Source organism: Carassius auratus, chromosome 3 (genome assembly GCF_003368295.1).
Source record: "Carassius auratus strain Wakin chromosome 3, ASM336829v1, whole genome shotgun sequence".
In the NCBI taxonomy this organism is placed as follows: Eukaryota; Metazoa; Chordata; class Actinopteri; order Cypriniformes; family Cyprinidae; genus Carassius; species Carassius auratus.
In genome coordinates, this window is record NC_039245.1 from 20,288,926 (window position 1) to 20,304,166 (window position 15,241).

The 15,241-nt window shown below is 37.0% G+C and overlaps 1 protein-coding gene across 1 annotated transcript in view; it reads left to right on the plus strand.

Moving 5' to 3' along the window:
* The window catches only part of LOC113050125 (guanine nucleotide-binding protein subunit alpha-12-like), a 28,474-nt gene extending 13,586 nt beyond the window's left edge, over positions 1 to 14,888 (plus strand). The window contains exons 3-4 of the mRNA XM_026212827.1: positions 11,632 to 11,682; positions 12,372 to 14,888. Of these exons, the coding sequence (XP_026068612.1) occupies positions 11,632 to 11,682; positions 12,372 to 12,941 (621 nt within the window). The 3' untranslated portion in view covers positions 12,942 to 14,888. The remainder of the gene's footprint in view (positions 1 to 11,631; positions 11,683 to 12,371) is intronic.
* Positions 14,889 to 15,241: the final 353 nt, after the last annotated feature.

A 15,241-nucleotide genomic window follows, 5' to 3' on the forward strand; every position in this document is an offset into this window, starting at 1 on the left:
TCCTCTGTGAAGGCCTGTTTGTTTGTGAGTCCATTCAGAAGCCAGCGAGTGGGAGGACATTACAGCACTCAGCCTGTCTGACTGAGTAACTCCTGTTATTGACAGAGGCCCAGAATTAACCCTGTCGTACAAGACTTTGTTTATACCCTTAACAAAAGTGTGCCTATGGAAATGCTGCTTTATTTTTTTTCTTCACTGAAAGTCTCTTTACAACCAGTCCTACTCTGAAACATATGCAGTAGAGAACTGCAAGTTGTACATTCTAATGAGACCAGAAAATCTCTATAGATCCCACAAACTGTACACAAAAGGTGGGGTCCAAATATCAGAGATCGCATTGAATCATTTCAGAATCCTGAAATACACCATGAGGTTTACGGCTGTTGAACATTTAAAACCAAAAAACATTATGACCCGGAATTTGTGAAATTGCTCAAACAATGCTATGTACAGATGGTGTTGATCTACTTCCAGTGAAACTCCAAATGCTCTTGGGATCATCTCAACATGATCAACGTCATCAAGTTTTTCATTTACTTCCAGAGTTAATCCATGCCTTTGTGAGGATCTTGGCCCGGATTCTACCAGTGTCTGCTCCATTCTTCCAGCTATTGGTAGGATTATGGCGGTGCAAGGGAAGGCCTTCTGTACTCAGTTGTAGTCTATTAGAGGATCTCTTTAGGGAAAAGCATTGGCATTGACCATGAGAAACAAACATGCAACCCTAAATTAATGTCAGAAATCCGTATGACCATTGAATTTGATAAATGTTATGGGATTGTATTGAGTTGGCTGAATGGATGTTGATAAATCTCTGTGATTTGAGTTTAATGGTTGAGTGATGTGATTTGTGCTGAGATGTAATTTCCAGTATTCCAGTATTTATGGGAAAAATTTAAAGGAAAACCGGCTTTGATGTAAGACTAGCACATTAAATGCAAAAAGACAAAAAACAAAAAATGGACTGGATCCATTGTCAATGAGGCTGCCAGAATCACAAGACTCGTCGTTAGCGGGAATGCGGCGCTGGTCATATTGTGATTGGACACAAACGTTGCTATGTTTGAAGGCTGCGGAGAGTTCATGGACAGGAAGTCTGTATTGCTGCTTTGTTGAAGGCTGACGCTGCTGCCCCCCAAAAAACCACACTAGATCTCAGCCACAGCCCAGACCAGAGAAGAGATCTGTCTGTGCAATGCAGCTTCACCACAGTTGAGTCAGAGCCATCATAAATTCCTTGCTGAAAAATTCACAATAATATTCATATCCATTTTTTTTTTTAATTTAAAGGTTCGATTGCTTGTATATCAAGTAAAGTGAGACACTCTGTTGAATAATCATTGTAAAACATTTTGAATATTTTTCGGATTTTTTTGGAAAGCTTAATTCTTTCCAAATTATATTAAATGATTTGATTCGAAACTAAAATTGAAAATAGTGTTATTAAACTGTTACTAATATTGGCAGAAGCTGTGCGTCCATAACAGGATGATTTGTAACAAAGACTGTGTTTTGTATTATGGATCATATTTCACCTCTAAATTAACAAAAACATTACATTTTGCATAAAGAAAATGGTGCCATTAAAGATTTTTGCATTGTGACATTATTATAGTAAAACAGATAACAACAGACTATGCACAATTATTTTAATTATTTAAAAAAAATGTAATATGCATTAATGAAAGGCAAAGAACAAATGCTTCTATGAGGTACGAATACTCAGTTACTCATGATTATCCTTAACTGTGATAAAAATAACATTAAAAGAAAAAAATAAATCATTAAAATAAAAGCTCTTAAACAGGTTCCATTTTGCTAATGCAAAATATAACTTTCAAAAATATAATAATTTCCATAAAAAATAAAAAGCTAATTGTCTCATGATTACGACTATTTTCTCGTAATAGTGCCTCTATTTGTATGCTTACAAAGTGACTTTATATCACACAATATGGCTTTAAATTTCATAATTGTTATTTGCATTTTGCAAATGTAACTTTATATCTCACAATAGCTGTTTACATGCACCCAAATAATCAGTTTCTAATTGGATTGATGGCCCAGTCAGCCTTCATGTAAACACTGAGCTTGATGCAATTCAATTTCGATCGGATTGAAAGGGGTGATGTAGATCTGAAATAATACAATCAACAGGAAACATTTGGCATTAAATCTGACTACTTTTTCAAAACTACCTCGCACACAATCACATTATGCCATGGGATGATCATCTTCTAGTCTGTTGTCATTGTTGTTACCATAAAAACATGAAGAAGATGTTTAATTGATCATTTTTATTTTGTCCCATGATAGTTATGGCCTGATGAATGGTGATATTCCAGTTTTTCTGCATCTGTGTTTTGTAGCACCTCTGTGAGAGCTTTTGTCAGAGGACAAGATCTATGTTTGTTAAATGCGAAGGCCCAGTTATATTTCATCCTGACATATATTTTTGGAAAACCGTCTTAGCCATAACAGGGAAGCTTTCTGGGATTTAGCCAATGAAAGAATCTGCAGAAGGGGTAATGATGCCCCTTTGTAAGACTGTAAAAGAGAGGGTGGGGGTGTCATTTACACAGAGAACCCTCCCAAATGACAGTGGGCCTTATTCCGTGAGCTTCAGCACATAAAACCACATAGAACATCATTATATATGCTGAGACATTCCATTAGTGAGCTTTTTATCTCATGTACACAAATAGCAGAAATGAAGACATATTTCAGGTTTCACATACCCGCCCCACATAAGAACATTTCAGTTCGTGACCCGAGAAAGATACCCCTGCCGCTGCCCAAAAGCTGGGCGGCATTCAACATTCCTCAGGGAGATTGATGTTGCTGGGATGTGTCTTAAATTCCTCACGGCTGAAAATAAGATGGGTGCTGGTAAGCTTCCTGTTACCCCACTTTTTCTGTACAAGACGTTTTAATGAGATTCCTGGCAGTAGAACGAGCCACCGTGCTGTGCGTAGTTACCCAGAAACAACAATTTTAAGGATGATCTTTAATCGTTTACGATGCCTCCTGGAGGTCTCACCGAGCCCGGGCCTGCCTCGCTCTATTTTTCTGTTTCCATTCTGTAAATGTGGGGCACATTTAAATTGTTTAATGGTCACAGAGGGCCAATCCAGAATATATAAAGTGAATCCATACAGAGGAAGGGCGTATTTGTTTTCTGAGCAGACTAGAAGCGATTGCTTATAGCAGAACATAAGCCTTCCTCAGAAGAGCTGGAGATAAGCAGAACAGAGCACATTCCTGAGCCGCTGCAGCGTAGATCTCCAGAGACTGATCCAGCCAGCATAGACATCAGCACAACACAAACACAACCAGAAGCCAGTGCATGTCTACTTCTGTCAGAAGCTAGTACGTCTTCTCCATGTTTTCTGCAGAGAAATGGATTACTCATGCATGTGTCCTTACAAAACCGAATGACGTTCCCTTTTTAGAACACTAAAGAACATGTTTTGCAGAATGTCGGAGCTGCTATTTTTTGCATGCAATATTTTACAGACAAGCGTCTTTACATGGCCTATTTGAATGCAAACAAGAATGAGCTGGAAAAGTGCAGCTTCAAAATCATCCTAAACATTGGCGGCACAAGAACGTTCAGTTCATGTCAAAACGGATGCATTAAAAACTTTTTTATTTATTTATTAAAATCTGACCAATTTGGTTTTTATCATTATGGTGTGAACAGACATTAATAGTGAGTGGAAAGAAGTTCGCTCTTAGTTTTTTATTAAGTAAATATTTTCCAGATGATATTTGAATAATTTTTCTCACACGTTATAGGTTTCATACAGTACATAAAAGGCTATACCATTTTAATTTGAGAAGGGGGTCCCTTGCATTCTGAGATATCCTTGGCATCAATGATTTCAACATCTGTTTGGAAAAAAACTGAATAAATGATGAGAGAATGTTAATTTCCCTTTAAATCCCTTTGGATCATGAATGTTGCATACTTCTCATTAAGGATATCTTTCATTTCTGGCTTGCGGCATCTTAATTTGTATCGGCACCTCCCTAGACTTTGCGCTTTTGTCAGTCCACTCTTCTTATTAAATCAGTCTGGCTTCTCTCTCCAGCGGATGTGGCTGCGATTACTGCTGAGTGTTTGTGGCCGCTGGGGCAGAGTGTGCTTAGTCAATAGTTGCCTGGTTTTTACACACTCTGTAATTAAAGTAAATCCGTCTAAGAGTGTGTGCAATACGCTGTCGTAGAAGAGTGCTGAGCTGTAGGAGAACTTTTCTCGCTGAGTCCTGCCACTCCTTTGGCTGTGGCCAGTGTAAATAATGCCCTATTGTTGCTCAGTTGACTCCCGGTCAAAGGGTAACACGCTCCACCCCGGAACATAGCCAGACTTACTCATACAGCTGGGATATAGAGTATAGACACTGGACTGGGGCATTCAGAGCCCGGTTTGAAATGTATGAGAAGTGAATAAATGGAGGAAACCCAGACTCAATGTCATTCATGGTTCAGAGAGAGTTACGGTTAATTACTGCCGTTAATCGGTGGTGGCGAGATTGATGAAGGCATACTGACCAGATGTTTTGTGAGTTTTGGCCGAGATGTTTGCTGAGATCACTTCCAGAAAACATTTTATTAATTCCTCAAGTTTTCTTATTCATTTAAGCAGGGAATGAGGCAGATTAGATAAATAGCTTTGCTACTAAATGGCTTCTTGACATCATTGCTGCTTTCAAAATTGTTCATGTTCTTCCACTGAATTGTTTCCCATAGCTAATCTATAAAAATAGCTTAAAAGCAATTTTAATACTTCCTCCATTTAGGGCATCCGGAAAAGAAAATAGATATTTATATTTCACTATATTTAGATAATCTTTTCCATCTTTTCTAAATAAACACATTCTTTACTTTTGTGGCAGACTTTGATGCATCTCGCGTCAGTTCTTCTGAGACAAAGTGGTGTTTCTAGCAGATTACAGTTTTACTTGCAGTAGGACAACAGGGTGAATCTAAAATGTGTGGGTGACATTTCACCCTCAAATCAAAGAAAAAAGTTATAATTTATTGCATAAAGGGAATGAATTTTCTTACTTTTATGTACTTTTATATGTTTTGCATTTGTGACATTAATGCTAAAAATGCCAGTAATTACAGTTAATATTATCTCTGTGATGTATTTTGATTTCTAATATAGTTTTAGATCGTCTTTTCTCTGCCATGTGCCAGTGCTATTCCTTAACAAAAGATCATATATAGACCTTGACCTGTAATCCAACGTCTTAAACAGCTAAACTCAATGTTTTCCAGATTCATATCATTCCTACATCCCCTTTCTTCTGCTTTTTCTGAGCGTCATGTCCTCGCTAACTTCACTATAACCCCTCATTTCTCAGGAGACAGAATGGAAGTGACATGGCAGAGTGGTTATTGACTCTGAGAGGTGTCAGTAGTGCATTCAGCCATATTTCTCTGACTGCTCTGTCGTCTGTCATGTGCTATCTGCAGACAGACTGTCAGGAGCGATAAATGTACGCTCATTTTGGCCTGCTCCTCCAGTGTCCTATCTGTCTGTCTGCCCTATCTAGGCCATTATAGTACAACTTAGTCAAAGTACTCTACAGGCATTGCTGAGGTTTGATATGACCATGACAAACACTTCCATTGCCTTGACATTCCTCAACTGGAGATTATACACCAAAGTTTTTTTACTTCTTATAATGGAAATAAAAGGTTTGTGCATTTTGTTTTTTGTCTTTTTTATCTTTTTTTTTTACTTTTACTACATTGTGATTCGGTCACAATGGTTATTAGTCTATAATGGATAACAATGAAAATTTGTAATAATTTTCTGATGCAACATTATCCACCTTGTTCCTGACATAAAAATGGGCGTCTCCAATTGTGAATTCTACGGGTGTAGCTTCCGGTCTCATTGGCGTTTATACAGCTATTTTTAGATGTATAAAACAGTTCGTTTTGCTGCTTGATATTGACAATTGATGTATCCTATCATATTATTTTAATCTGTTATCTTAATTAAGAACACACTGTTTGTACTGCAAACAGTTTTAGCGTTTACTGCACGTTGTTATTCTCCTCGTTATTCACCTATATAAAACAGCAGTCTCACCCATAGGCTTACTTCTGCGTTGAGGAAACAGGTGGATTGCATGACTTCAGGAAACATGAAAAACAGTGTATAAGTCACTTTTTAAATATTTTTAAAGTGCTTTTAGGACCTTATTGCAGTCTGAAAGCTCTGCATTCATTGTAATGGCATTGAAGGTGTGATTCTTTAAAATGTCTCTTTATGTGTTTCATAGAAAAAAAAGAAAGTCATATAAGTTTGGAATGACATGAGAAACACATGAGCTACATTATACACTTCCAAAGATTAAGGGTCAGTAAGTTTTTTTTAATACTTTTATTCAGCCAAGGACATTATTTATCGAATTTACAGTGAAGACACTTGTAATGTTACAAAACATTTCTATTTAATTTCTTATGAACTTTCTATTCATCAAAGAAACTCTGCAAAAAAATATTGTGGTTTCCACAAAAATATTAATCAGCACAACTGTTTTAAGCATTGATAGTAATAAGAATTATGAGCATCAAATCAGCATATTAGAATGATTTCTGAATGATCATGTGAGTAATGATGCTGAAAATTCAACTTTATCATCACAGGAATAAATTGCTTTTTTTTCCCTTTTTTTCTTTTTTACATTATATTAAAATTGATTATTTTTTCACATTTCACAATATTATTGTTTTTAACTATATTTATAACCTTTGTGAGCAAACATTATAAATTGTACAGAGGTGTAACATATAAAGTGCATTACATTTAGTTTCCAGGATCATAATTGTTCTCTGGGAATGATAAGCTCAGAGAGACATTGAACAAATTGAGATTCCTCCATCAGCATGTTCAGTAAAGCTCAGTAAATTATTCAGTACCGCTTTCATGACCATGAGAAAAGTGTATGGATTAGCAGTAGATATTAAGTTCAGATCCCCTGTGAAACAGATGGTGAGTGGGCTGTTCTTACTGAAAACAGACCCAAAGGGAGCTCTGTACTGGAAGAGGATAAACTGACTTTACAGGCAGCCATATCCTTGGATGTTTGGCTGTTGTTGAAAACGTCACACACCCACACTGCTTTTCTTGACTATTCTTTTTTTTATTTTATCTCCCACTCTGTTTTTATTCCACCTGTCAGGGGTTTGTTTCCAGGCCTGTCTAGGGTCAGTCTCCCTGAGGGGCCACCATTAGGCGAATGGATAAGATATGAGCAGAACTGATTGAGGTGTGACACAGGAGAGAAAAGAGGAAAATACCCGCAGAGCCATAGAGTGTCGAAAGGAGGAGCAAAAACAGCGGCTCGGCTCTTAGTCTCACACTTTGATACACATTCTCAAATTACAGAGGACTTGACAGACTGTGTCTGCTGCTGAGGTCATGCCGCTGAGGTCACACTTAAATTCAGTCGAGGAAATGATGACGCAACAACTAACTGATAAATTCAATATACAGCCATAATAAAATGACCAACAATTCAGCAATTTCTCTATCGATTAGTTGCATATGTCTTTATTAAAGACACTTTAAAATTGAATCAAATTTCCATTAGAGCATTTATTATGAAATGCTTCAGAGACATATTGTTAGTTTGAAGCAACTGGCAACTACATTTGTTTGAAATAGAAATCGTTGGTAACATTAAATGTCTGCCACTTTTGATCAATTTAATGCATCTTTGCTGAATTAAAAAGTAGTAATTTCTCACTGACCCCAAACTTTTAAATGGCTATGTACACATATATAATTTTAAGCAGCATTCAGGCTCACAGCATTAGTTTTTTGTTTCTAGGAAAACAGCTCATGTTATTGTTAACATACCTCTGGCATAATGTAAGTCTCCAAACTGTTTTCAGAGTTCCCTGACGCTCATCCATTTTCCTTCTACTGGTCTCCTCCGATTCAGAAATCATAATAATAGTCTATCCGTAAAGATAAAAGGCGAAGTGTACGGTTACAGCTAGATCAACAGTGTGGGAGCAGCCCGAGGTTCTGTGAAGTTCTGGAGGTGAAGGAGCTCCATGTGGGGGATTAATGTGCGTTTTCTTCTCGCATCCAAACCAAATAGGCAATCCCACCCCAAGAACCGGGAAATCAGACTCTGTTTGTTTTGCGTGAGGATTATTTACATAGTCTGATATTTATGAAGGCAAGGCCAGACATCATTACTGCAGAAGAGGGCTGCTTTTCTCTCTGAAATGAGCAGAAATTAATTTCGAAGTTTTGCTATTGACTTGAAATTCTTTAGATATTTTGAATAATGTCTCAGCCCTTCTTTTCCAAATAGTGAAAATGAATGTGGGCTCCAAAAAATTATAAGATTTTACATTGCAAGCCCTTGGTTCATCACACAAAGCTATTGAATTGCATCTAAGTGACATTTAAGTCATCTTAAATGCTTAAATCTAATTTGCACTTCATTTGCAAAAAAGGAACACACAGCTGTATTTCACTCTTCTAGATATACATTTGCTACCAAGAGTGAAATGAAAACATCCAGTGATCTGTTCTCAGTCACCGTGGAACAGTTATCCACCAACAAAGCACAGCTGCTGGATCTGGCAGTTGGACATCACTTCAGTAAGATCTCCACTCAATGCCGAGGAAGGTTTTACTGTCAGATATAACAAAGTGTGATGTGAAAAGAATCCCCTGATGGACCCGCTGAAACTTTAGAAAAGCATTCATCTCTTCCACTCAGCTTTGTTCACATGAGCTCTTTCCCAAGACGACACAGATGCTGTTTGTTGTAAACGGAGAATACTGCAAGATTTGTCAGGGCTAGTTTTATGTCATGTGCTTCTCAAGATATATTTTTATCCTAAATATGATTTCCTTCAAGGCATTTCCCTTAGTTGCTAAGCGATTAGGGTCTATATTTGAGTCAAGGGTCATGAGGACTGCCTTTAATTGGATCTCATTTCTGGAGATCTGCTGTTTATCTGAAGGAGACTGGGCCAGGATTGAAGCGATTGAGATCACCGCTGGGAAGGGAAGGGGTTAAGGCCTCTGTACATGGCCGTGCTCAATCATGCTTCCCCTTACTCACTGCACAAATACCCAAGGGCACACTTTCTTACATTGTGCTAAAGTTGTGGTGGTGCGTTGAGAGCGTAGATCTTTCCCACACTCTCTGCAGGCCTTCATGTGCATGTTGAGCTCAAATGGAGGGAGGAGGGTCAATGACCTGCAGCATAAACTTTTGTGAGGAGAAGGGACCAATCAGAGAGCCCAGATAAGGGTCGGTTGACAGTCCTGTGCTTTAGCTCTGTTCTACTGCAGCTTCTGAGTATACTGCATTGGGATAAATTTACTGAGACAATATTTATATACATTTATTTAACTGTACTGTCAATGTTTTTGTCCATAACATTAACTCACAATATACCCAGAAAGTGATTAAAAAGACTGAAAAAATAAAAAGGATCAGTTGGTTCAGGATTATAATAGCTTTGAAATTAGTTTTTATTTCAGTGCTGTCTTTTAATTTTTTACTTTTACTCAATTTAGTTTTGTTAGTTCCAACTTTTGACTTACTGTCACTTACTGTGTTAACTGTCACTGAAATAGAACAATATAAAATCTAGGTGCATTTTTATGATTAGTGAAAGCCATAAAGGTTTAAAAAGTTGTTATATACTGTGTATCTAAAATTCAATTAACTGTGTCAGTTTAGCTATAGAGTCATGGCAGTATATTTCAGCTTCAGTTTATTTCAACTGTATTTGTTTCAGCTAGCACATTTTATTTTTATTTATTTTTATTTATTTTGGGGGGGGGGGCTTTATGCATTTTTTTCCTTACATTTTGATCTTATAACTAATAACACAATGCATAAATTAATAATGGTAGTTCATTATATTATATTATCATTATATTATGCTATATGATGCCCATATATAATATGTATTATATATTACCCATATTAAATATATATGGGCAATATATAGAATATGAAATACTTTTTATTTTATAATTATTATTATCTAATTATATGTAATTATGAATAAATATTTAGAAAATCATTTAAAGAAATGTATGTGTGTGTGTGTGTGTGTGTGTGTGTAATATACACATACATATATATGTTTTTATTGTGTGTGCATATTCTGCAGGGAGATTGGTAAAAGCCACAGGCGCTGCTTTCAGATATCTTTGTGGTTTCCTGCCTGCATGACATTAAACTCTGATGATGTTGTGCTGTGTATGTGTGTTGTGTGTAGGGTTGGGGTGTTGGGCTTCAGTCTGTTCTAGAGGGCCAGCGCTGTTCGACTAATCCCGTTTTCACACACAGCTGTTTCCTGTTGGGAACATGGGCCAGGCCAGGGGCCTTTGTGAGACACACACAAACTAGAGGACACAATTTGCTTTTCCAGACATTGTCCACTGAAACGCCAAGGCCACAGTGTCTGCCATCCAAAAGCCTGCGTGAAAACAACTCTGTCAGGAAATAATGCTCGACCCAGCAGTTTAGTTCATCTCTCTATTGCTTCATTCTAAGGAGTCTATTCTGTTAAGACAGAACATGTTTTTTTTTTTGCTTGGAAAAGTCTGCGGATATTGGGCAATAAATACAGTTATCAGTAGATTGTGGCTTATGAAGACAGCAGACATAATTGATTCATGGACGAGACCAGTGTGAACATGCTGTACTGACTCCGATCACCCTGAATTTCAGACGTCTCATCAGTCAGCTTTATTTATGGATTGGGCTTTGACTTCTGACCTGATTCTCCCGTAGTTATAGGAGTGAAAGTCTGAGCTGGGTTCAGCACATAGAGCCTGCAGGCGTTCATTTGTAATGTTTGGAAATTGTAGGATTCATTTATTACAGCCAGCGTTCTGTAATGTAAACAGACCTTTAATGCAATGTGGTCATGACTGTAAAATGTGCTAATGTGCACTTAACCAAATGTTGGTCCATGAGAATGATTTTTCATCCGACTCCCTACAGCACTTTATGAAGTAACAGGAGATTATGAACATTATGTGTAAAAGCTACATTATAGAGTTAACTGGAGTTCTGCTGACGGGCACTTTGTGATATGAGTGTCCCACATAGTTCTCAGACAAAGATAGGAACATCCTGTTACTTTTAGACTTTCCATTCCTGAATTAGAACAGCTTTTGGGATTGTGTTGCCCTATTTGTTTTAATAAAAAGATTGAAAGAGAGTTTTGCAAATAAGTCACTATGTCAAAATAAGAACTGAGAATGTGTTTTTTTATTATTTTTTTTATTTTTTTACAGCTACACTAGTTTGGCGTCTGTAGTAAAGTTTTTGAAAGAAGTCTTTTATGCTCACTAAAGCGGCATTTATTTATTATTTATATTAACACATATGTAACAGTTTTCTATGTTAATTTAATTTCAAATGTAGTTTATTCAATGTAGTTTATAAATCCTTTAATCGATTACAGAACTGAAGAAATATATGTAAATATTATATATCATTTAATTGTTTCGTTTATTCTGCTTCATTTAAATTAAATCATAAATGTGAGTGAGCTGAAATGCCTGTTATTGCGCACAGAGTAAAACACTTGTTTTGTGGTCTTTTTTTACAGAGTGAATCGGTGAAATATTTCCTGGACAACTTGGATTGGATTGGACAACTGGTGAGTCAGGATAACACAGCATTATTTATTAGTGTCAGTTCTGCATGGTATATGATCCTTCAATGTTTTAATGATGATATATCGATTAAATAAACAAAGATAGCCATCTGGAGAGATAGTTAGTCAGAGAAGTGTTTTTTATATATTGTTTCCCAGCAGAGGTGGTGACACTGAAAATGAAAGTAAAATGGTCTCTTTGAGACTGATATTGGCCAAGGTTGCCAAGAACACATTGTGTGTCTCATATGAGTGATAAAAAGGCCTGGGAGTGTTTTGTGTGAGCACGGGAACCAAGGCCAAATCAGAACAAATACATGTTAGTTTGGGTGGGATGTGAGGCCTATGAAAACTGCTTTGGAGGTGATTTTGTCTGCCCTTTCGCCAATTTTCATTACGAGGTTTATGTTTATGACAAAAGATTGCCTAGAAACCACTCTTATTTTACTTTTGATCACATAGATTTTAAATGTAGCAGAATGTTTAAGTATGTTTTAGGTTGCACAAATGGATAAAAAAACAAAGCCCTACTAGAACGCAAAGCATCTGCTGTCCAAATAATAAGATTGCTAATAAAAAATATTTCAGATCAATTTATCTGAAGTAAATTGCTAAAATCTTTATAATCCTGCTGTCTAATGATAAACAGTTTATTTGCTGATGACTCAATTTTACTCAACCTGTTCTTACAGAATTATGTACCGAGCCGACAGGACATCCTATTGGCCAGGAAGGCCACCAAGGGAATTGTGGAGCATGATTTTGTCATTAAGAAGATCCCATTTAAGATGGTAGATGTGGGTGGCCAGCGCTCTCAGAGACAGAAATGGTTTCAGTGCTTTGACGGCATCACCTCCATCCTCTTCATGGTGTCCTCCAGCGAGTACGACCAAGTGCTGATGGAAGACCGTCGCACCAACCGCCTGGTGGAGTCCATGAACATCTTTGAGACTATAGTCAACAACAAGCTCTTTTCCAATGTGTCCATAATCCTCTTCCTCAACAAGATGGACCTTCTGGTGGAGAAGGTACGCAAAGTCAGCATTAGCAAACACTTTTCCGACTTCCGGGGAGACCCTCACCGACTGGAGGACGTGCAAGCCTATCTTGTGCAATGCTTCAACCGCAAACGTCGCAACCGCAGCAAGCCACTTTTCCACCACTTCACCACTGCCATTGACACTGAGAACATTCGCTTCGTCTTTCATGCGGTCAAAGACACAATTCTTCAGGAGAACCTTAAAGACATAATGTTGCAGTGACTTTTACAGGAATTTGATTTGTTTTGCCATTGTTTGAGTCCGTTTCCCATCCTATTGCAGGAGGAAATGCCTTCTTGACTTCATTTTAACCAATTTTACCAATGGCGAATGAAAATGACATGAATCTCTCTATGTCATCACTTATTTTAATGTCTTCCTGTGAAACAGGAACTTTGAAAACACCTTGGATTGAAATAAAACCAAGAACATTTAAGGGTTTTACAGTTTGTAAATGCAAAGACAATGAAACAGACGGACAATCAATCGTTATTGAGTATTTTCACCTCTTTTCTCAAGGATAAACACAATATTACACTGGCTCATCTCCCAAACAACATCCTAGAAATAAATCACAAACCTGCACTGAACATCCTGTTTGAACAAGTAGTTAATTTCATGTCACTGACAGGTTAGTTTTTTATTTAATCTTAACATTTAAATCACGTTTTGCTTTATCTATGCTTGTAAGTTTATAGATGACATGCAAAATTCTCATTAACAACTAAGCAGGGTTTTTGTACATAGAGTGAAAAGGAGATTTCCGAAATGTTAATAGTCTCTTCTGCTTTTATGTGTCTCTTCACATTAAGCGGCAAGCTTTGAAATATAGATAGGGTCAAATCACTGGTTATGCCTAACACCACTAATAATGCATTAATGGTATTCTTTAAATGTCATTATTGCACAGCATATGTACTTTATGAGTATAAATATGATGTTAATCCTCTTGAAATGTGTGTAACCTGTGTAGTCAATGACTTTACAAGGAGTCAACCTTGTAATGTCAACCTGATGATGTTTGGGGACTGAGTTTTATTCTCCGGATCTTGATGAATGTCTGATGTGAACAGCTGTGCATTACTATCACGAGCCCCCTATTTGTTGCGCCCAAGTTGCGAAAAAATTATTTGAAACTACTTCATGAACTGGGTGTGAAGTGACTTCCTGGTGATGTCTTCAAATGCTAAGAAGTATTCTTTGTGGTTTGAGTTATTTTCCAGAGATCTAGTTTTGTCATCAGAAGTAGTCGCTGACTCACAGTATTCTTGGAGGACGAGTGGTTTCAATTTCAGTGCAGGTGTCCGCTTGTCAGAACTTTTTTTGAACATTGTTTTGTGTTATGGGAAAGTTTGAGATACGTTATCGAGTAGTTTTCAAGTTTTAACAAGAGCATCAAGCCCTTTTCTTGCATTCTTTCTTGTTTGTGGACTACAATGGAAACTGTGACTCATTTCTTGCGAAACAACATTGACACTGTTTCTCTGTGCCCTTAAGGTTTTTAAATTCTGTCCTTCCTCATAATTACCGCAGTGCCATGTTGGCTTACTGAAAGTTGGCAGGAAGGGATTTGATCTGAGATATTGGACACACCCTAAACCTTTGTCCCTGACAGCTAATCCCAGTGGGAGCCGAACGCATGCATTTACTGGAAGATCTCTGGCTTCCGACTGGATTCTTTCATTCAAGGCTGTGTTTGTCCTTGTTTCCTTTTTTAAGACCACAAATCCATTGGGAGAGTTTGAAAGTTAAATAGCGGAAAAGAAATGCAGACACAGTATGAAGGCTGGTAAAACTTGCAATCAAGAAAAGCATATGGCGTGTAATTAATTTGATATAAATTATATTTGGGGAATGATAATCAAAGAAACTATTTCCAGTTGCAGTTGCAAGCTACTGAAGGTGATTTAACTACAGTATTTAATTAAGTTACATTTGCTGCTCTTGTGTTTTGTCCCTCTTAGGATCTCAAGAGTTTCACTATTAACAGGATGTCTACTTCAACACTCTTTCAGTGTTTATACTGTACTTTTTCAACTTTCAAATATTGCTTCCCTAACGTTTTAAGTATCCAGTGATTGTAAAAAGTGAGAAATTCCTGATTTTAACTTCGTTATGTGTGTTTTTGTATATAAGAACTGTTTAAATACAATAAAATGTTGAGTTATACTTTTGAGCTTGTTCTTATACAACTGCGTATTGCAACTTAAAATGCACTGTAAAAATATGCTGTTTAATTTACAGTAAAAACAGGAGGCTTTAGTTGCCAGATATTCACAGTAAAATGTATTATGGGATAGCATAGTGCCTGTATGTAAGTGATTTTAATATACAGATTTTTGAACATAAAATGAAGTGATATCAACCATTATAATACAGATTGTCCACTGGAATCCATATATGAAAAACTGAACGTTCTCCACTCTGTGCATGTCCTACACACGGCTTTGGGAGCAAGTTCAAACGAAGTCAAATAAACAGAGGTTATGCAAGAGTTAAGTTTTAAAGGAAGTGTTAGGAAG